We start from the raw sequence: 23,250 nt of genomic DNA, 5'->3' as shown, positions 1-23,250 counted from the left end.
GCTGTTCATTTTTAAATAATATTGCATTAGTGCGATGATGTTTTCTGATTGGTACTATTCGGGTCATAAAATGATTTCTTCAAAATGTCACATATATTTGTCTCTTTCTTTTTTTCCCGGTTCTGCATTGACATCATGCACCAGAAGGCGTGAGCTTATTCAGTGCAAGCAGGAACACGTAGGTGGCCGGTTGCTGTGTGCTACAACATGCTTGGTCTGGCGGTAATCAACGCATATGTACTGTACAAGGCATGTACGTGTCCACTGAGAAAAGAAGAGTGTTCTTTGCTCATCTTGCACTTCGTCATCTCTTCTTACAAGAAAAGGTGATGGAAAAAGAAAAGGAGGATGCAACATTGACAAGCTTCTGTTCCAAGACCACCGCTTCCCCCAGGAAAGCAAACTCAGTCAGTGTCAGGTGTCCCTTCAATGTAATAGGAACCACAGTATACAGAGAAGTGTGTACATTGCAACAGGTACACATGTCGTAAATATAGTAAGGACGGTCCTTGGGTGTGTGGGAACTGTTAACATTTGAATCTGATGATTGTATATAGCGCGGAACTGACCTCTCTGTACTATTCTTCCCTCTGCATGTCCTGGAGTACAAAAGAAACACCACCATGAACCAAAATGTGAAGAATGGGTAAGATCGGTGGAAAAAAAGAAACGTGGTCACTGATTACAACCGCAAGAAGGCATGCGAATGAATATGAATAATGTTGCATCAGTGCTACAATGCTTTCCAAAATGTACTATACAGGTCATTAAATGAATTATTCCAAATATCATATATACCTATGTCTCTTTTTTTTGTCAGTGAGGCTTTGACATCATGGACCATAAGGTGCATACTAATTCAGAGTGAGCAGGAACACTCAATAAAACTGAAAAAAAAATTCAAGTGACAATGAGATATGAAGAAGGCATGGTACACCAGCATTTGTGTGTCAGCTTTTTTATTACTAAAACATGAAAAACATTTCTGTTTTAACGATGTGTTTACATAAATAGTTGTAGACAAGGAACACTCATGAAATGTATGTATTCCTAATAATGATCTATTATTTCCCCTCTAAAACTCCAGCACTTCACTTTAAGATAATCAAGGCTTGAGCTGGGCCTTTTCTGCATTGGTGGGGGACATGGTATAGCAGGCTGCTTGCTGCTTGGGTGGGGGACATGGTATAGCTGCTTGCTGCTTGGGCTTATCAACACATTTACAAGACAACAGACACTGACGGAGAGGTGTGAAGGGATTTAAGGTTGGCTGGATTTCCGAGTTTTTTCGTAGGCTTTGGTAATTCTAGTGTTAATGACTGAATACCAGTTCAACGCAAAAGTGCAGATCTGAATGCCACTTAACTAAAATAACAAGAGGCTTTTTAACAGCAGCTCAGAGATGCATGCATAGCACTGAGACAGGTTTTAATTGAAAGCTGATTACTAAATCATTACTGAAAAAAGAATCAGATAAGATAGTGGATGATAGAGAGATGCCACATGTTTTGAGGACCAACCTGAGCTGTAGGTAAAAGAAAAAAGTGCAAGAAGGTAGAGAAAATTTACAAAAGATCACTGAATGAAAGAAACCCTGACTCCCCAAAAAGATTGCTGAGTGTGTGAATACCTAAAGCGGACCAGTGTGGACAAGTCTGTGACCACCATTTTTGCAAAAAATACAACTGTGCCTTGACTTTCCTAAAATTCTGAAACATGTATAAAGTAATAAACCCTAATTTGTTAGAGCTAGACTTCATTTGGTGTTGGGGTGGACAGCTGGGGCTCTTGCCCAGCCAGAACGCCCAGAGAGTAGAAGGACCGGGAGAGGAGCAATATCTCCCCTGGTACATGAAAGGCAGTCTGTTTGTCTGGTGAATTATTAATAATTATAGAAGAAAACAGTTGTGAATCACAGAAGAGTGCTGCAAGCAGCTCAAATGAAAGAATGAAGAGCATAGCAGAGAGGGGGCAACCCTGTCTAGTTTTCCTGCAGATGGGAAATGAGCGAGATAATTCAGAATTGGAAAAAACGGATGAATTGAGTGTTGAGTATAGTTTCTTAATCATGTTAATGAAAGATTGACCAAAAACCATTATCTGCAAAATATTTTACAGATATTGCAAATTCAGTCTGTCAAAAGCCTTCTCAGCATCTAATGAAAACAGGTACTGATTGCAAATGATTCTTGCTAATATGTAACAAATGACGAAGATAATTTGCAAACTGACCATGAATGAAGCCTGTCTAATCTGTATGAACGAGCTTATGTATATCAGTCTGAAGATGAGTGGCCATGACTTTGGCAAGTAACTTAACATCAGAGTCCATCAAAGAAAGTGGTCTGTACCTGGAAGAATCTGTGAAATTATTTCCAGATTTAAGAAACAATAAGAAGATAGCAGAATTTAAATTGGAATGAAGATGTGAGTTTGTTTGAGAGGATGGAAATCAAAGGTGCAACCACTGTGCGAATGTTGAGACTGTGTAGTTAGCAAGAGAGAATAAAGACTGCTTGATTAAATCTGCAGTTATCCGAGACTTCACAAAAAATCGGTGTCATTTTGAGATAGCTTCAGAAATTTCACAGTGGTGAGGAGTGCATCTACAGCTTCAAGATAGGTAGAGAATTAATTTGTGTATAGTTTGGAGTAAAATTCACCAAAGCATTTATTGTATTCATATGGATTATTAGAAATAGTGCCCAGTGTAGTCTTAATAGAGGATGAATGCTAAGCTTCACATCAGCACAGTCATAAAACCAAGTAACTTAGGGCTGGTTTATACTTCACACTCAGAACGTGTACGGGTGGAATCCTCCCTCCAGTTTTATATAAAGTCCACATGCAAGTATAAACATTACACTGCTTGTATAGTATAAAACTTACTCAGCTTTTTATCTAATAACTGATATTTGGTGCAGGTATGGTGGATTTAAAATTCAGCTTTCCTTTAAAGACAGTTGTTGAGTTTTGCCTGAGCTTAGACACAGGGCCGGCCCTAACAATTGCAGGGCCCTATGCGAAACGGATTGCGCGGGGCACAGTCGGGGTAGGGATAAGGATAATAAGTGAAAATTAAGATTTTGTATTAGAAAATAAATTCGTCTTTGCATTTTATTCATTCTTTACTAAGTACAAAATCACGATCAAATTAACTTTACTTTACGAGCCTTGCGTGTAGCGAAGTCATACAGTATATCATCAAAATTTTGTTTCCTACATAGATCACGCTCAATAGCAAGAATTGCCAAATTGTTCAATCTATCTTCGTGAATTGTTGACCTCAAGTAATTCTTGATTAGTTTGAGGCGCGAGAAGCTTCTTTCACCAGATGCCACAGTTAAAAAAATGAAAAATGAACAAAATAAAGTATTTACTGATTTATTACGTCGTTATTGCATTTGATTACGTGATTTAACGTTTGAACGACAATTTGCATTTGATTATGTCACGTTTGCATTTGATTACGAGTAAATAAAATTTTAAAAAATACCTTAAGTCTACCAATTTAGGGGAACTTGAGGTAAGATGAACCACTTTTTAAAATTCCTTGTCAAATCCACATTTTTTGCTTTTTACCATTAATTTTCAGTCAAATTATTGTTAATGATCTGCATATGCATGCGCTTGTCGCTTAGGGATGAATCGGTACGTTTTGAGCAAGTGTTTGTGAAAAAATTTTTTTTTATCTTACCCCTACTACGGGTAAGATGAAAGAATCGTTTGGGTAGACGAATCACATTATTTTATTTTGTAAAACTATCTTAAACATTTGAAATGAGAGACTATTCATAAAACAAATTGTATAAAGATACAAGTTGACGTGCCGATGATTCTATGGCTGACTGTTAACATAGGGTGGGTTATCAATGTACAGGATCTTCGAATTTTATACAACGCTTGTTTCTGAGGAACAAGCTTTACTCACCGGTGAAAAAATCTTCGTCTGGCAGAAAAGAGAAAATTTAAACCACTGCCGGTAAATTTCAAACTATTCATCCAAAAAATCGATAACATCCATCCATCCATTTTCCAACCCGCTGAATCCGAACACAGGGTCACGGGGGTCTGCTGGAGCCAATCCCAGCCAACACAGGGCACAAGGCAGGGAACCAATCCTGGGCAGGGTGCCAACCCACCGCAGGACACACACAAACACACCCACACACCAAGCACACACTAGGGCCAATTTTAGAATCGCCAATCCACCTAACCTGCATGTCTTTGGACTGTGGGAGGAAACCGGAGCGCCCGGAGGAAACCCACGCAGACACGGGGAGAACATGCAAACTCCACGCAGGGCGGACCCGGGAAGCGAACCCAGGTCCCCAGATCTCCCAACTGCGAGGCAGCAGCGCTACCCACTGCGCCACCGTGCTGCCCTCATCTCCATAAATAGCTCCTCCTATTTGATTGGTTTCACTGAGCTGAGCCATCATAAGGTTAAGAACGGTGTCTGTTTCATCTTACCCCAAGTTCCCCTAAATGACAAGTTTAGAGATAAAGCACCCGAGCAGCTACAATTTTTTTTCAATTTTATTTACTTGTCGTAATCACTTGAAACAACGACGTAATAGATAAAAAACACTGTAAAAACATAAAAACAGAATAAACACGCTGACCTATACATGATTATAAGTTATAATGGTTTAATTTAATAATTTACACCTAGAATTAGCGCGGGGCCTATGAAAGTGCGGGGCCCACTGCGGCCGCATAGGTTGCAGTGGCCTAAGGCCGGCCCTGCTTAGACATACAAGATTGATACCGTGGAACAAATGTTAAGGGGTGGGCTCACTCGTGTTTGTTTAAGAGAAATTCAAGATCAGATATGACTTTACGAGCCTTATTCGAGTGATTTGGTCAGTAGGACCAAGACAGAATACATGTATGTGAATGAGAGGGAGGTCAGAGGAATGGTGAGGAAGCAAGGAGTAGAGCTGGCAAAGGTGGATGAGGTTAAACACTTGAGATCAATAGTACAGAGTAACGGGGAGTGTGGAAGAGAGTTGAAGAAGAGAGTGTAGGCAGGGTGGAGATGAGTGCCAGTGCCATTTGTGACAAACAGGTACCAGCAAGAGTAAAAGGGAAGATCTATAAGATTGTAGTGAGACCACCTATTTTATATGGGTTGCAGACGGTGGCACTAACGAAAAGACAGAAAACAGAGCTGGAGGTGACAGAATTAAAGATGTTAAGATTTGCATTGGATGTGCAATGATGAACAATATTAGAAATGAGTACATTAAAGGGTCAGCTGAAGTTGGATAATTTAGAGACAAAGCTACAGAGGCGAGATTGCGTTGGCCTGGACAGGCGCAAAAGAGAAATGCTGGTTATATTGGGAGAAGAATGATGAGTATAGAGCTCCCAGGCAAGAGGAAAAGAGCAAGGATTAAGAAGTGGTTTATGAATGTGGTGGGAAAGGACATGCAGGTGGTGGATGTGACAGAGCATGATACAACGGACAGGAAAATATGGAAACAGATGATCCGCTGTGGTGATGCCTAATGATAGCAGCCAAAAAGATGAAGAAGAATGTGAGCGATTTACAGTGAAATTTTGCCAGAGTAGAAGGTGTATGGAACACGGAGGAGGAGCTTTATCCAAAAGTGTGTCAATGAAAGAAATTGCATCGATACCCATAATAAATCCATAACCAACAAATGGCAGAATGCCTTTAAGTGATGTCAAAAAAGAAAGTACTTTAAGTGCCAGGGAGGAAGGACAGGCATTCTGGCTGGGATAAAGAATGGATTCATACACAGCCAGGAAGCCATAATGGATGGACTGGGTGAACAGAATTGACAGGGACAGTTCATTGCCCCACATGATAAGTGGCAGTGTTCCTCAAGGCTGGACCATAGGGTGGTATAGGAGTAGAAATCCAGAGGCATAGCCCTGTCGGGGTCTTTGGATACCACCAGAAGGCGATGCCAAAGAGGAAGGCCTTGGTTTCCACATCACCTGGAAATGCTCCAGATCACCTGGGCATGAAACCAGAAGCAGTTCCTGGGTTGAATTTAAAAGAGGGCCCACTGCTTCTTGCCAGACTAAGATCAGTTGGGAGGCAACAGGCAACACTCGGATTTGGAAGGAGAGAATTGTGTACTGGTGTATTTTTGCTAATGATCTTGTGAAGAAGGTGTTGAGAGTAAATAAAATCATTTATTTAATTCAGAATTGTTTTCAGGCATTATTGTGTCTGAGGTTTAGGGCTCAGTGGCATCCCCTTGAGATTACAATTTCTGTACAGCATGGGTGTGTAAATTAAGCAGCATGAAAGTTTCCTGCCACTCAGCTCAGCTAAAGCAAAACACAGCATTTTCTTATCATCACTCCTGGAAAGAAACCTAAGCAGTAACGATTGTCTAACTATAATCAAAACACAACTTTTACAGTTGGATGAAGCAGCAATGAGATAGAGGAGTTTCTTGAAGAAAAACTGTGTCCACTTTATGCTTTAACACTCATAAGGAGTAGGCAGCGCTCTGACATTCCAGGAGAGAATATTAAGATTACCCATTATACTATTGAAAAAAGAAAACCATAGTAAAGAACAGTAACTTCATGAACAATGCTGTAAGAATCCTAGGGGGCAGAGCAGTGCAAACACATAAAATCAGTTTGTTAACCATCTTGAATATCACCCCCCCCCCCCCCCCTTCCTCTGATAGAACCCCAATAAACAAAAAAAAAACAACAGTTCCTGGCCCAATGCGGACCCAGGGAATGTTCAGGATGAGACTCACATCACCAATTCCCCTCTATACATGACTACCAACCGTGCCACAACAGGATACAATAGCAGTCAAAATGAACCCCATACCTAGCTGTTTAAGTACATACAAGTTCAAAAGAAAGAAATAATATTGCAACAGCATTCTAAACTCATCCGTGGTAGTGCTGTTAACAAATAACAATTGAGAGGGCACAAAACAGTCCCAGGTACCAGTTGAAAGGAAGATACTGACTGCCTCCATAAGCAGTTTGGTATGTGAAAAGAGGTGCTATGAGCCAGCATGTGTTAAGGAGTATTTGGCAGGATAGAGGAGAAAGGCTTGAATATCAGTATCCTAGGATTTATTTACAGTACTGTGCAAAAGTTTTAGGCAGGTGTGAAAAAATGCTGTAAACAAAGTATGCTTTCAGAAATATAAATAATGATTGTTTATTGTTATCAATTTACAAAATGCAAAGTGAGCGAACAAAAGAAAAATCTAAATCAAATCAATATTTGGTGTTACTACCTTTTGCCTTCAAACCAGCATCAATTCTTATAGGTACACTTGCACACAGTTTTTGAAGGAACTGGTAGGTTGTTCCAAACATCTTGGAGAACTAACCACAGATCACTTGCACAAAGTCAGGGATTTTGTAGGATTATAGTCAGGTGTATGGTCAACCAATTATACCAAACTAATTATACCAAGCTAATGATCATCATTGTCACACGTAGGTTGAAACACAGTCATTAACTGAAACAGAAACAGCTGTGTAGGAGGCTTAAAACTGGGTGAGGAACAGCCAAACTCTGCTACCAAGGTGAGGTTGTGCAAGACAGTTTCATGTCATGGCAAGATTGACCACAGCAACAAGACACAAGGTAGTTATACTGCATCAGCAAGGTCTCTCCCAGACAAAGATTTCAAAGCAGACTGGGGTTTCAAGATGTGCGGTTCAAGCTCTTTTGAAGAAGAACAAAGAAACGGGCAATGTTGAGGATCGTAGACACAGTGGTCGGCCAAGGAAACTTAGTGCATCAGATGAAAGATACATCAAGCTTATTATCCTTCGAAATCGGAAGATGTCCAGCAGTGCCATCAGCTCAGAACTGGCAGAAACCAGTGGGACCCAGGTACACCCATCTACTGTCCGGAGAAGTCTGGCCAGAAGTGGTCTTCATGAAAGAGTTGCAGCCAAAAAGCCATACCTCCGACATGGAAACAAGGCCAAGCGACTCAAGTATGCATGAAAACATAGGAACTGGGGTGCAGAAAAATGGCAGCAGGTGCTCTGGACTGATGAGTCAAAATCTGAAATATTTGGCTGTAGCAGAAGGCAGTTTGATCGTCGAAGGGCTAAAGAGCGGTACAATAATGAGTGTCTGCAGGCAACAGTGAAGCATGGTGGAGGTTCCTTGAACGTTTGGGGCTGCATTTCTGCAAATGGAGTTGGAGATTTAGTCAGGATTAATGGTGTTCTCAACGCTGAGAAATACAGGCAGATACTTATCCATCATGCAATACCATCAGGGAGGCGCATGATTGGCCCCAAATTTATTCTGCAGCAGGACAACGACCCCAAACATACAGCCAAAGTCATTAAGAACTATCTTCAGCGTAAAGAAGAACAAGAAGTTCTGGAAGTGATGGTATGGCTCCCACACAGCCCTGATCTCAGCATCATCGAGTGTGTCTGGGATTACATGAAGAGACAGAAGGATGTGAGGAAGCCTACATCCACAGAAGATCTGTGGTTAGTTCTCCAAGATGTTTGGAACAACCTACCAGCCGAGTTCCTTCAAAAACTGTGTGCAAGTGTACCTAGAAGAACTGATGCTGTTTTGAAGGCAAAGGGTGGTCACACCAAATATTGATTTGATTTAGATTTCTCTTTTCTTCATTCACTGCATTTTGTTGATTGATGAAAATAAATGATTAACGCTTCCATTTTTGAAAGCATTCTTTGTTTACAGCATTTTTTCACACCTGCCTAAAACTTTTTCACAGTACTATAGGTCTGTGTCAACACCTTATGAGCTTGAGCTGCCTGTGAAGTATACACAGGAAAGAAGAGAATCTTCAGTGTTAATAGACTTTCCTTTCTTTGTTTATTGAGGGACAATCTACTGCTGCTCAGAGTACCCTAAGGAACTGCACTGGGGTGGATGGACTGCTTAAGCCTTCTTGTTGTAAATATAGTGGGCCTTCATGACTTTGGGAAGATGTGGGAAACAAAGTGGACATTGTGACTCCAGATACTGCAACATGTTAAGTTTCTCAGCATTTAAAGGGATACCCAGGATTCTAAGATTGTCCCTTACGGTGCTTTCTTTTTGTTCTGTTAATTCAAGCCACAAAGTAGCCATTTTGGAGGAGAGACAAAGAGGAGATGTCTGAGTCATGGTGCTCCAGTCAGCCCAGGAAAGCATCAAAGGATTTAGTGAGTTTGTTCTGATCAAACCTCCTATGATGAATAAGAAATTTGGACGGCGTTTTCCCTCGCCCGGACGCGGGTCACCGGGGCCCCCCTCTGGAGTCAAGCCTGGAGGTGGGGCTCGATGGCGAGCGCCTGGTGGCCGGGCCTGCACCCATGGGGTTCGGCCGGGCACAGCCCGAAGAGGCAACGTGGGTCCCCCTTCCCATGGACTCACCACCTATGGGAGGGGCCAAGGAGATTGGGTGCAGCGTGAGTTGGGTAGTGGCCAAAGGCGGGGACCTTGGCGGTCCGATCCTCGGTTACAGAAGATGGCTTTTGGGATGTGGAATGTCACCTCTATGAAGGGGAAGGAGCCTGAGCTAGTGCGCGAGGTCGAGAGGTTCTGGCTAGATATAGTCGGACTCACCTCAACGCACATCTTGGACTCTAGAACCAATCTCCTTGATAGGGGCTGGACTCTCTACCACTCTGGAGTTGCCCCCAGTGAGGGGCGCCGAGCAGGTGTGGGTATACTTATTGCTCCCCGACTTGCAGCCTGTTCATTGGGGTTTACCCCGGTGGACGAGAGGGTAGCCTCCCTCCGCCTTCGGGTTGGGGGAAGGGTCCTAACTGTTGTTTGTGCGTATGCACCGAACAGCAGTTCGGAGTACCCACCCTTTCTGGAGTCCCTGGAGGGGGTGCTAGAGGGCATACCTTCTGGGGACTCCCTCTTACTGCTGGGAGACTTCAATGCTCACGTGGGCAATGACAGTGAAACCTGGAAGGCTGTGATTGGGAGGAATGGCCGCCCCGATCTGAACCCGAGTGGTGTTTTGTTATTGGACTTCTGTGCTCATCACAGATTGTCCATAACGAACACCATGTTCAATCATAGGGGTGTTCATATGTGCACTTGGCGCCAGGACACCCTAGGCCTCAGTTCGATGATCGACTTTGTGGCCGTGTCGTCGGACTTGCAGCCACATGTCTTGGACACTCGGGTGAAGAGAGGGGCGGAGCTGTCAACTGATCACCACCTGGTGGTGAGTTGGCTTCGATGGTGGGGGATGATGCCAGTCAGGTCTGGTAGGCTCAAACGTGTTGTGAGGGTCTGCTGGGAACGTCTGGCAGAGCCCCCTGTCAGAAGTAGCTTCAACTCCCACCTCCAGCAGAACTTCAACCACATTCCGAGAGAGGTGGGGGACATTGAGTCCGAATGGGCCATGTTCCGTGCCTCTATTGTTGAGGCAGCTGACTGGAGCTGTGGCCGTAAGGTGGTCGGTGCCTGTCGTGGCGGCAATCCCCAAACCCGTTGGTGGACACCGGTGGTGAGGGATGCCGTCAAGCTGAAGGAGGAGTCCTACAGGACCTTTTTGTCCTGAGGGACTCTGGAGGCAGCTGATAGGTACCGGCAGGCCAAGCGGAATGCGGTTTTGGTGGTTGCTGAGGCAAAAACTCGGGCGTGGGAGGAGTTTGGGGAGGCCATGGAGAACGACTTTCGGACGGCTTCGAGGAGATTCTGGTCCACCGTCCGGCGTCTCAGGAGGGGGAAGCAGTGCAGTGTCAACACTGTATATGGTGGGGATGGTGCACTGCTGACCTCGACTCAGGACGTTGTGGGTCGGTGGGGGGAGTACTTCGAAGACCTCCTCAATCCCACTAACATGCCTTCCAATGAAGAAGCAGAGCCTGGGGATTCGGAGGTGGGCTCCCCCATCTCTGGGACTGAGGTCATCGAGGTGGTCACAAAACTCCTTGGTGGCAGGGCCCCGGGGGTGGATGAGATACGCCCAGGGTTCCTCAGGGCACTGGATGTTATAGGGCTGTCTTGGTTGACACGTCTCTGCAACATCGCATGGACATCAGGGACAGTGCCTCTGGATTGGCAGACCGGGGTGGTGGTCCCCCTCTTTAAGAAAGGGGACCGGAGGGTGTGTTCCAACTACAGAGGGATCACACTCCTCAGACTCCCTGGAAAAGTCTATTCGGGGGTTCTGGAGAGGAGGGTCCGTCGGATAGTCGAGCCTCGGATTCAGAAGGAACAGTGTGGTTTTCGTCCTGGTCGCGGAACAGTGGACCAGCTCTACACCCTTAGCAGAGTCCTGGAGGGTGTATGGGAGTTCGCCCAACCAGTCTACATGTGTTTTGTGGACTTGGAAAAGGCGTTCGACCGTGTCCCTCGGGGAATCCTGTGGGTGTTACTCCGAGAGTATGGGGTACCAGACGCCCTGATAAAGGCTGTTTGGTCCCTGTACGATTGGTGCCAGAGCTTGGTCCGCATTGCCGGCAGTAAGTTGAAACCGTTTCCAGTGAGAGTTGGACTCCTCCAGGGCTGCCCTTTGTCACCAATTCTGTTCATAACTTTTATGGACAGAATTTCTAGGCGCAGCCAGGGCGTTGAGGGGGTCCGGTTTGGTGGACTCAGGATTGGGTCACTGCTTTTTGCAGATGATGTTGTCCTGTTTGCTTCATCAGGCCGTGATCTTCAGCTCTCTCTGGATCGGTTCGCAGCTGAGTGTGAAGCGGCTGGGATGGGAATCAGCACCTCCAAATCCAAGACCATGGTCCTCAGCCGAAAAAGGGTGGAGTGCCCTCTCAGGGTTGGTAGCGAGATCCTGCCCCAAGTGGAGGAGTTCAAGTATCTCGGGACCTTGTTCACGAGTGAGGGAAGAATGGAGCGTGAGATCGACAGGCAGATCAGTGCGGTATCCGCAGTAAGGGTGAAAAAGGAGCTGAGCCGTAAGGAGAAGCTCTCAATTTACCAGTCGATCTATGTTCCTACCCTCACCTATGGTCATGAGCTATGGGTAGTGACCGAAAGAACGAGATCGCGAATACAAGCGGCTGAAATGAGTTTCCTCTGTAGGGTGTCTGGGCTTTCCCTTAAAGACAGGGTGAGAAGCTCAGTCATCCGGGAGGAGCTCAGAGTAGAGCCGCTGCTCCTCCGCATCGAAAGGAGTCAGATGAGGTGGCTTGGGCATCTGATCAGGATGCCTCCTGGACGCCTCCCTGGTGAGGTGTTCCGGGCATGTCTAACCGGGAGGAGGCCCAGGGGAAGACCCAGGACACGCTGGAGGGACTATGTCTCTCGGCTGGCCTGGGAACGCCTTGGGATTCTCCCGGAAGAGCTAGAAGTAGTGAGAGGGAAGTCTGGGCATCTCTGCTCAAGCTGCTGCCCCTGCGACCCGACCTCGGATAAGCAGAAGAGAAAGGATGGATGGATGGATGGTTCTGATCAGATTTCATGGAATTAAAGTCAGCTCTTAAGTCCAAATAACAATTCAGAAATGATCATGTTTAACAAGGCTTCAATAATTTTGGTTTGTTCTTAAAATAATGTTGTTTAGTTCTGTAATTATCAAGGGTGGCTGATCTGGCTCAGCCACTATAGTGCACTTACATATTCAGAAAATGTTTGTTGTCAGAAAGGCATCAGTCAGAGTAGGTTAAATTAAAATCCTGTTTAACTGTAATAGTAGTGGTGTAGGGACAGAAATTTAGTGGCAAAAGCTGAAGAGTAAGTGGTGAGGACTGAAGAGCAGCTATTGTGTCACCAACACTTTTATAGCACAGGCATAGCACCAACCGTGAGGTTATAGTCAGACAGTCTTCAAACAAATTATATAGAGAGAGCTTAAGACTGAAATAGTGAGGTGTGTAGCACAGGCGCACTAATAAAACAAGCATCAAATTTTTCTTGAATTCAGAATAATACAAAAAGCAATGATTATTCACCTTTATAAAAAATGTGTCTGTCTGAGTGTCAATCTGGTTGCCGTGTCTCTGTGCTTCCAAAAGATGGCAATTCACAAACATTTTTAGTAATAAAATGCACAGTATTTGTCATTCCAATAAATGGCACTTCACAAACATTAACACTGCTTTTACAAACCTCATACCAAATGGCATATAACCGAGACATTTGCATTGCATATGTAATGGACAGCCAGGACTCTTACCCAGCTAGGATGCCTTCTTAAGGGAAGGACTGAGGGAAAAAGCTTCCATGGGGTAGTACCTTCCCCAGGAAAACAGAGGGCAGTCCTCCTGTCTTGCTACGGTGCCACAGGTTTACAGCATGGAAGCTCAACCTCTGCTGGGGCTCGTGGCAACCAGCCAGGGGGCACATAGAGAACGGCTGAGCTCTTCTCTGCAGTGCTGCCACCACACACAGAGGTACGCCTGGAAGGAGATGACAGGACACCTGTGTCACTTCTGGGTGCTATATAAAAAGACCCTCCTCACTCCATTCTAGGAGCCACATTCGGAAGGAGGAAGACAAGGCTTCAGAGAGGAGTGGAGGAAGAAGAAGAAGAAGAAGAGAGAGAGAGAGAGAGACTAAGACAGAGAGAAAGCAGAGTGCTGTATTCTTTATTGTGCTTGATACTGTGCTTTATTGTGCATCAGTGGTGCAAAACGGGCGAAGAGCATTTCCCCCTTGGAAATAAAAATTTGTGTGTGTTGCTGGACTTGTACCTGTGTCTAGACAGCTTGGCTTGCAGATGGGTTGCTTTATCTGGACACACATAAGTTGATGGCGTGCAGAACAGTATCCCTTTTACTTCATTTAAAATAAAGTAAGAATTTAAAAAATTTTTAAAACTGAAGCATTTGCGTTCTGACACATTTTCTTCACTTCATATTCTTGGCTAAGTTTTGACAAGAGTTGCATGTCTTGGGCTGTAAGCATCCAGGAACCCATGAGAGCTTTTTGTGTAGTTTAAGAAATTTTTTTGAACAATATATTTTTATGTGAATTTGTCTGTTCGCTCCCGTATTCAACAAGCAAATTTCACATTTGGGAGATTGTACATTTTTTGTCCTTGTGCATTAGCCTTGGAGTGATAAATATTTAAATGTAGCCTTTTCTTACACAGGTCACTTATTTTTTAGGTTTAGCTCTAATGGGAAATGAGAGCATGTGTATGTAAACTAAAATCTGGTATACTCTGCATTACATAAATAAGTCTTATCTAATTTAATAAAGATTACACCAAACCACTATAAAATTTCTTTCTTACTTTATTACCTTTTTAAGAAACAGAAAATGGTGGAAGCCACAAGCAGCTTGTGAGATGTGTGAGATGATAGTGTCATCAAATTTGCTGACAAGGACCTTTATATTGCAGAAACTTTAAAACAACTCTCCAATACAGCTGCCCATCCTCTCCTCACACTGGATCCAACAGATGATTACCAGCAAGAGATAAGTTAGAACTGGTTGTTACCCTCAATGACTTCTCTTTCGATAACAGCTTTTTTCATAAGGTCATTGGAGTTGCAATGGATATCAGAATGGGACCTAGCTATGTCAGCATCTTCATCAACTAGGTTTAAGAGAGTTTGTTTTCTTCATAGCTTGGCTTTGACCTGGAGCTGTACAAACATTGACAATTGTATTGGAGTCACCTTTTGCTCCAGAAGTCAGCTATATGAATTCATTAATAATTTTACTAGTTTCCATCCATCTCTCAAATACCATAACTCTACCATTTTAGATATCAGTCTACAATCAGCTTTCCAGGACTTAAAACCTCTGTCTACAGAAGCCAGCTAACTCACTTAGTTGCCTTCTCTGCCACTCCTTCTGTCCCTAGCAAATCAAAAATTCTCTGCCTCTTTCACAGTTTCTTAGACTCTAATGCATGTCTTGTAGGAAGTGTCCAGCCATCTTATACACTGTAGGTGAAACACAGAGATGGTCAGCATACCGTTTCACGGAGCTCATTTCTGCAGGTAAAATCAAAGACCTTACAAAGCCTATTGTAGATCACTTTATATCCCTTGATCTCAGCCACATTAACACTAGAATTACCAGAGTCTACGAAAAAACTCGTAGATCCGGCCCACCTTAAAACCGTTCTCACCTCTCTTTTGTCTTCTAAATGTGCCGATTAAGACGAGCAGCGAGTAGCCGGCTATTTCATCCCCCACCGTCGCCGAACGTTCACTAAGTTTTCCTAGCTCATGGCTTGTTTGATTATCTGGGAGTGACTGAACTGCTGGAGTTTTAGAATGAAAATAATAGATCGCTGTTTGGAATACATGCATTTCATGCGTGTTCCGTTTCTACAGTAATCTGTGTAAACACATTGCTAAAACAGAAACTTTTTCATATTTTAGTAATAAATGTTACAAAATGTAGGCATAAACTATAGAATCTGTGAAGCCTGAAGTCCAAACATCAAATAAACATTTTCACAAAAGGTTCAAGGATGATACAACAGCTTCCGTGACTTAACGCTACGGTTTTCTGACTTGGGGCACAACAGCCCTGTCGGGCTATAGAGACACGAGTTTGATTCTCAGCTTTGAAGGAAGTGGTTTTTTTTTTTTTCCTCAAACAGACATTGAATTTATAAATTGGTATGCACTGTAAATCGTTATCTTTAAAATGTCAATCGCGGTTATTTCTGTTGATTAATTCATGCTTTTTTACTTTGAGTCAGAACAGGAGCTTTTTCTGCTTATTCAGCTTCTGATCTGACTCAAACTGCGCCAGTATAACTTCACACCTGATCTGACGCTGTTCGTTTTCAAATAATATTGCATTACTTCGACGATGTTTTCTGATTGGTACTATTCGCGTCATAAAATGATTTCTTCAAAACGTCACATATATTTGTCTCTTTCTTTTTTTAAAATGTGCATTGTAGCACGCAGCAACTGGCCACCTGCATGTTCTCGCGCACACTGAATAAGCAGATTCAAATGTTAACAGTTATATAGCACAGAATGGAAATCAGCAGTTCTTAGCATTGCACCACGCAAGCTGTCATATCAACCGCCTACTGTAATTTGCTTTCTTTTTTCTTCGGTTATAGTCTTGAATAAAAGTGCACTTATTTTGTTATACTTTTACATCAACATATGTTCCTGTGTTTGAGCTACATGGGCATGCTCAAAAAATACACGTATAATGCCACGAAAAGTGCATGCAGACACTTCAGTTCGCAAACATTGGTACGACAATGCAGTCACAAGTACACTGCAGAGCTTTAGTGCGTCTTTATGTGAAAACAGCAGTATCAGATGGGGAGTTTCTGATGATTGCATATAGCGCTGAAGTTACTGCTCTTTACTATGCTTTCCTCTGCATGTCCGGGAGTACAAAAGAAACAGCATACAGCAACACGTGGGGACTGGCAATATTGGGGGAAAAAAACACGTGGTCGTATGTATCGTGATACACTGCAGAACTATAGAGCGTCTTTATGTGAAAACAGCAGTGTCAGGTGGGGGGGCGGTAGGGAAGTATCCTGAATGCGACTGAGACAATGAAAAGTGAATTAAAAAAAAAAATAAAGCTAACCTTTACAAATATAATAAATTACACCGGCTGTTACAGACTGAAATCAAATGTATCTTTTTATTCTAAAATAGTGAAAATAAGAACACTTCTCAAAATGGAGTTGTGCAGGATCGAACTCACGACCTTTGGATTCCCAGTCAGCGACTGATACTGTTGAGCCACAGAAGCAGTGATAGCTAATGTGTGTCAGTCGCACACTAAGGTGGCTTTTTTTGGTGGTGGCTTTTTTTTTTGTACCTTTTGTGAAAGTGTTTCTTTGATATTTGGACTTCAGGCTTCATACATTATATAGTTTATGCCTACATTTTGTCATTTGCTGCTAGAATATTGTAAACCGTTTCTGTTTTAACAATGTGTTTACACAGATTACTGTAGAAATGCAACACATATGAAATGCGTGTGTTCCAAATAACAATCTTATTATTTCTACTCTAAAACTCCACTTCACTCCCAGATAATCAATCAAGGCATTAGCTGGGAAAAGCTTGTTTACGTTCTAAGTCGTTGGGGGGATGGAATAGCCGGCTGCTGGCAGCTTGTCTTTATCAGTACATTTAATTGACAAAAGACGCTGGCGGAGAGGTGAGAAGGGTTTTAAGAAGCGATTTAAGGTGGGCCGGATCTACGAGTTTTTTCGTGGCTCTGGTAATTCTAGTGTTAATCACACTGTGTTCTTTCACAGGGCTTCAAAGATACTTTTCAAAGAAAATCAGATTTTTCTCAGACAGGGATAATAAATTTCACCAAGTCTTAATGACTGACTAAATTTTTAATCTCTCCCTTCATCTTCCTTAAAGGCAGCTTTTTCATATATACTCTTTTACCTTTTCGAGTTTCAACTACCCAGGCTGTGTTCCCTCCTTACCCTCCTATATATGTTACCTGCGTTTTCCTCTTCAGTTGCACACCTGATAAAGACTATACAGCCGAAATGTTTCTGTATGGAAATAAATGTAACCTTTTTTCCTTTTGCAGATGTATGCTGACTTAGCCCTGCACTAATTCTAAACAATGTATATGTTTATATAGCACTGCTGCTTAAAATATTATTATAATCTTGGGCTTCTGTTTGATAAAAAAAAAATGAATCAAATGTTTAACATTTTTAATTGAATATAACGGCATATTAATCAAAATTTTATGTATTTTCCTTCAAGCACAATATTTTTTACAAAGCAGAAATAACGTAGTGATTACTTCATAATGCAAAACAGTTTTAATAACCACTTGCCAAGGTATATTAAATTACTAGCAAAATACCCGCGCTTTGCAGCGGAGAAGTAGTGTGTTAAAGAGGTTATGAAAAAAAAAGGAAACATTTTAAAAATAACGTAACATGATTGTCAATGTAATTGTGTTGTCATTGTTATGAGTGTTGCTGTGTTTTATATACATAAAATACACACACACACATATATACATATACATATACACATATATATACATATCTACATATATATATATATATATACATATACACATCCACATATCAACATATATATATACACATATATACACACACACATGCTTTATGGGTGATGATTGTTTTACTCTTTTTATCTTTATTTTATTTTATTGTAGAATCAACTCCTATCTGCGCACAGCAGGGCAGCCGTGGGCGGATGCGTATGGTGTATTCACTCCATGTTATCATGCATTGCGCTGTCAGTGTTATTTTGATAAAAGAATTTGAACAACATATAAGAAGCGTATAAATTATTAAACAGTAAAACATTAACATTTAAGAAGTAAAGTTACATGAAGTACTACTGCAGTGCCTTCGGGTATACCTCATTTTTTGTTTGGCCATTACATGCTTAAATGTATACATTTTTTGGTGCACCTACCCGAGAACACGCGACATATAACCGAGTGTGGGAGAAGCATGGATTTTAAACACGCGTTGAGTTCATCTGGTGGTCTCCCTCGTGGAATAACTGGTAATGTTTGACTAAAATCTACAGCGAGTAAAACGACATTACCTCCTATTTTTTTTTTACGATCTCTGAGATCTTGCTTTTTTCGGTTCAAGGCTTCATAAGCTGTTTTATGTTGTATGGTGTACTTATCCCAAACCATCATCTTTGAATGTTGCAAGACTTTCGCCTTGTATGTAGATCGGGGTAATTACATTCATTGCATTCCTAGTCTGAATCACAATCTGATTGTATGGGTGGTTACCTGGCACTGTAGGGTTGCCACCCGTCCTTTAAAATACGGAATCGTGCCGCGTTTGAGAATGAAATTGCGCGTCCCGTTTTGAATCAATACTGGACGGGATTTATCCCGTATTTTTTTTATCATTTTTTTTTTAAAGCAGCGTCTCATGCAAATCATCCCACACGCATTTTATGAAGATGCCTCCTTTCCTACTTTGGATTGGGTAATACTTGATGTCATCGTTAGTTTGATTGGTGTTTTTAACTGTCCAGTGAGGAGGGCGTGTCTTTTAAGTACAGTCTGCAAAGTGTTGGCACTGAGATGTGGCGTCAGCGCCATAGTTGAAGCCCCTAACGTTGCGGTCAGCAAGTCGGCTAACCTCCGCCATGTGCCGTCTTTCAGTTGCGAGAAGCAGATCATAGAATGGTTGAAACTGTTGCCCCTAACGTTGCGCCACGGCGTGTGGTTCGTTTATACCTCATGTCTTCTCATTAAACTTTTATCTCGCGAATATGTTATTGCAATCCGCAGCGGGAGCGTTTCTATAAACTTAATTGAAACTTACGTTTTACACCGTGCTTTGTTTCCCTTATGAACATGCTTGTATGCTTAACTCGCTCCGTTCTCAATTGTTTAATTAATTTTTTGCTCTTCGCTGTTTGCGGCTGTTCCTCCATTTCCCCCTACTTCGTTCTTTTATCTCGCGAATATGTTATTGCAATCCTTAACGGGAGCGTTTCAATAAACTGATTGAAAATAGTTTTGCATTTACCTTTTTAGTAAAAGGCGAGCTTTTAAGCCTGAGAAATCACCCCGTAAATGCACACGTTTAATTGGACATGTGTTAACATGTATGGTTACACAGTATTAAAAGACAGTGAACAACGTCAGTTACCTTTCTTCCCGCGTTTGATAAAAGGTGAGCTTTTAAGCCAGAGAAATCACTCCGTAAATGCACACGTTTAATTGCACATGTGTTAATATGTATGCTTACACAGTATTAAAAGACAGTCAAAAATTAACGTCATTTACCTTCGTTCCCGCGTGTGACTCGTGCTGTAAATGTCTTCCTTGTTTTTAGTTCACGTGATTACGTAGGAGGCGTGATGACGCGATACGTGACTCCGCCTCCTCCATTACAGTGTATGGACAAAAAATATGTTCCAGTTATGACCATTACGCTTTGAATTTCGAAATGAAACCTGCCTAACTTTTGTAAGTAAGCTGTAAGGAATGAGCCTGCCAAATTTCAGCCTTCCACCTACACGGGAAGTTGGAGAATTAGTGAGGAGTGAGTCAGTGAGTCAGTCAGTCAGTCAGTGAGGGCTTTGCCTTTTATTATTATAGATTCTAGTTAGTTTATTGACAGTTTCAGAAACAACTGAATAAAATAGTAAAACACTACACAGACAAAAGCTCTATTTTTTTAAGCAACATCACAATGCAAATTAATATAGCATTTTGATTAGTTTTGTCAATAATATTGTCTTTAAAATGATATGATGATTAAAAATAGGCAAGTACTGTATTGCATTACAGACTATTTATTAAGCCAACTGCATAAAAACCCCAGTTTAAATAAACTGGATCAAGGGATGCTCTTTTTTTATAAACAACAGAAAAGGAAAACAAAAATGTACAAGGGACGGTGATGGATCCAAGTAGATGTCAATTTGTTGCTTCTGCAATGTCAAAGCTTAAAGTGATACTTGATAGCCATCAGATCATGTCAATTAATAAAAACAGTTGGACTGTTCCACTATTCATTTTGAAGGAGAGAGGGAACAAAACTATAAAAAAAACAGTCTTTTGAATCAGCTGTTACTGAGCTAAACTCATGACCAATGAATGAAATGGAGTGGACATCAATTTAAATGCTCAGTTACAGTTTAGCATTTTCAATATTTATTCACGGGAACATTTTCTGGAAGTGGTTTTTCAAAATTTAGCAAAAATCCACGTTTGCGATGCTGTGAGCGTATTAATGTAAGTCTACAACTTGACATGAGAATTATGTGACAAGTAAAAAGAGATGTTTTCATAAACATTTTTGATATCTTTTTGTGGTTTTCCAGCATTGTTCACCATTGATGTCTAATCTATCAAAAACTTAGTCATGTGTGTTCCACATGAAAACAAGAATTAAAAATTTTTGATAAACTACATAGGATAAGGAACATATAAAAAATATTTCTTTTGGGTGGGGGATTTTTAAAATAATTTTAGTTATGTTACTTTTCAACTTTAAGAACTTAAAAATATTAAGATGAAGTGTCTGTATTAAGAAAGTTATGTGGATGTAAGTTTTCCCAGCTTTCTGATCTTTAGAGATTGTAAACTATGTATTGAATAGGTGAGAACTTTCATATATTTGTTAAAGGCTTAAGACTGGTTTGACTGCATTCACAGCATTATGACCACTGCTGGATTTGGATGGAGGAAGCACAGTCAGAGCTTATAATCTTAATACATAATTCACCTTCCTCCTCACTCACTCACTCACATCGGTCCGAAGCCGAATGCGCAGTCGCCTTCTGCGCAGCTGCCCGAAAAACCTTACGAGACCGACATCCAACCCCAACATCATGGCAGACGGCGGATTTACGGCCGCAAAAATTCAAAGAGAAAGGCGACTTCGATTAAAGCTCTAGAGGCCTGAAAGGCAATTTCGACAACAGCTCGAGGCCTAATTATGCATTCTGATTCAATTACGCATTCATTCAATACACCTATATCAGGTTTGTGGTGCTTATACTTATTACTATTCCATATTGTACTGGAACATTCATCATTCAATATTATACTACAGGCCTGGAAAATTCATCAACTAACAGTACAAGCCTGTACAGTAATGAGTAAAGCAGACTACAATCATTACAAAACAACTTCTTCGTTACTTATCATTTGTTCTTCATACACTGCTGACACAAACTCGTGCCTGTTTCATCTTACGTTGTCAAAACGGGCTCTTTGTCTAGTAATTCTATAAATGGAGATGAGTTCACTGTTCTAGGAACTGAACCACTTTAAACCAGCTTTATAAAGGTTACACAATGAGCTGATCAGAGCAGCAGCAAGAAGAACACAGCCTCCAAGAAATCTCCATACCAGATGTACCAGACCACCATTGCACAATAGGTGATTCAGTTCTCATGTCTATAAAAACTGATAAATATCCAGTATGTACAATGTAATTGTCACATTTGTTTGCTTTGCTTCTGCTTTTGGTATATTATGTAATGTTAAGACTCTAATTCCTAAAGAAAGTATCTAAACCTCCTCACTTGCTTTCTAGCTCCATTCTGCCTATTCAGGGATAGATAAAAGTAGTGAGCTACAGTACCAGTTAATACTGAGTGCATATTCATAGTGACTTTAGGCTGTGTCTCATTCAAGATGGGCAAGCGCAAGTAAGAAGCACCAAAAATATATAACTGTGATTTGCACAGACATCTTTTCCAGAAGACCCAACGAGGGACTTATTTTTCAGTAGGGTAACCCCATAACCTTTCCATGATAAAACACTGGTAGAGGTTGAATTACACTATGTGCCTCTCACATCTCACACACTATAAAATGATGTGGCATTCTTTATACATATTGAAAGGCTAAAATCTGCAAGCATTCCATTTTACTTTACGTTATTAAAAATACAAAAGGATTATTCATATACCAAAAAGCTTCTTGCTAAGCAAACCTGCAGCTGCTATCTTACAAAAAGGAAATGAAAATGTAGTATGTGTCACTTATCTTAATTTTTACAGTTTTAACCAGATGTATCAGCCTGCAAGATAGGGCTTCAACTAGAACAGCATTAAAGTTAATTTGGATTTAACTTACTTTTCTCTGCAAGGCTGTGCCATTGACTCCATCTGTGCTTGAACACATATCCTGATTTCTGTCACAGTGTCGATCCTGTTGGTCATATTCCTTTCTTCTTTCATTATTTTCCATTGTTTAAGTATACCCACAGTGCCACTGACTGTTACAGAAAAGAGAAAAAAAAGTACAGAAATTAGAAAATAAGATTCTTCTAAGCTTATCAAAAACAACTCCTAAATGCTGCTATCATTCATTTAATAATTCTCTGTACTGCCATTTTTACAATCAATAACTGCAGAAAATCTTTGAAAATTAATACAAACAAGGTAGCTGCAAGAAATATTCACAGTTGGTGTTATGATTCCTTTTAACCTTTAGTACCTATAGAACATGAGTTAGGTACACAAAATATCATTGACTAATAAAGAAAAGCTCTCCCTCAATATTTAAATAATTTGTTGGCAATCTTTGGTATGCTCCACAGACACACTAATTGGAAATCTTTAGAGAATGGTATGTACACAATTTTATACTCCTTTCAGGCACAAAAGTATAAGGCAAATTTAACATTTAGGATGATTCTTTTCTCATTTTCCTGTATCATCCAGTTTGTTTACAAAAGAATTCAGATTTTAAGGTGTGTTTAAGTGTGGTGTTACCAACATATACTATGTCACTGGATGATGTGGCCACTGAAGATCATCAATGGTCAGCAGAATGGCCAGCCTAGCCAAAGGCTTGCCCAACTGCTTTTCGAACATAGGCCTCTTCGGTTGGAATATACTGGAAGTCCCCATTAACACTAGAATTCC

At 41.4% G+C, this 23,250-nt stretch overlaps 1 protein-coding gene across 1 annotated transcript in view; it reads right to left on the bottom strand.

Moving 5' to 3' along the window:
- The window catches only part of slc7a9 (solute carrier family 7 member 9), a 294,481-nt gene that overhangs the window by 208,673 nt on the left and 62,558 nt on the right, over positions 1-23,250 (bottom strand). Inside the window, exon 2 of the mRNA XM_028810064.2 lies at positions 22,457-22,598. Within this exon, the coding sequence (XP_028665897.1) occupies positions 22,457-22,570 (114 nt within the window). The 5' untranslated portion in view covers positions 22,571-22,598. The remainder of the gene's footprint in view (positions 1-22,456; positions 22,599-23,250) is intronic.

This window comes from Erpetoichthys calabaricus, chromosome 9 (genome assembly GCF_900747795.2).
Source record: "Erpetoichthys calabaricus chromosome 9, fErpCal1.3, whole genome shotgun sequence".
Lineage (NCBI taxonomy): Eukaryota > Metazoa > Chordata > Cladistia > Polypteriformes > Polypteridae > Erpetoichthys > Erpetoichthys calabaricus.
This window is presented reverse-complemented; position numbering and strand designations above follow the sequence as displayed.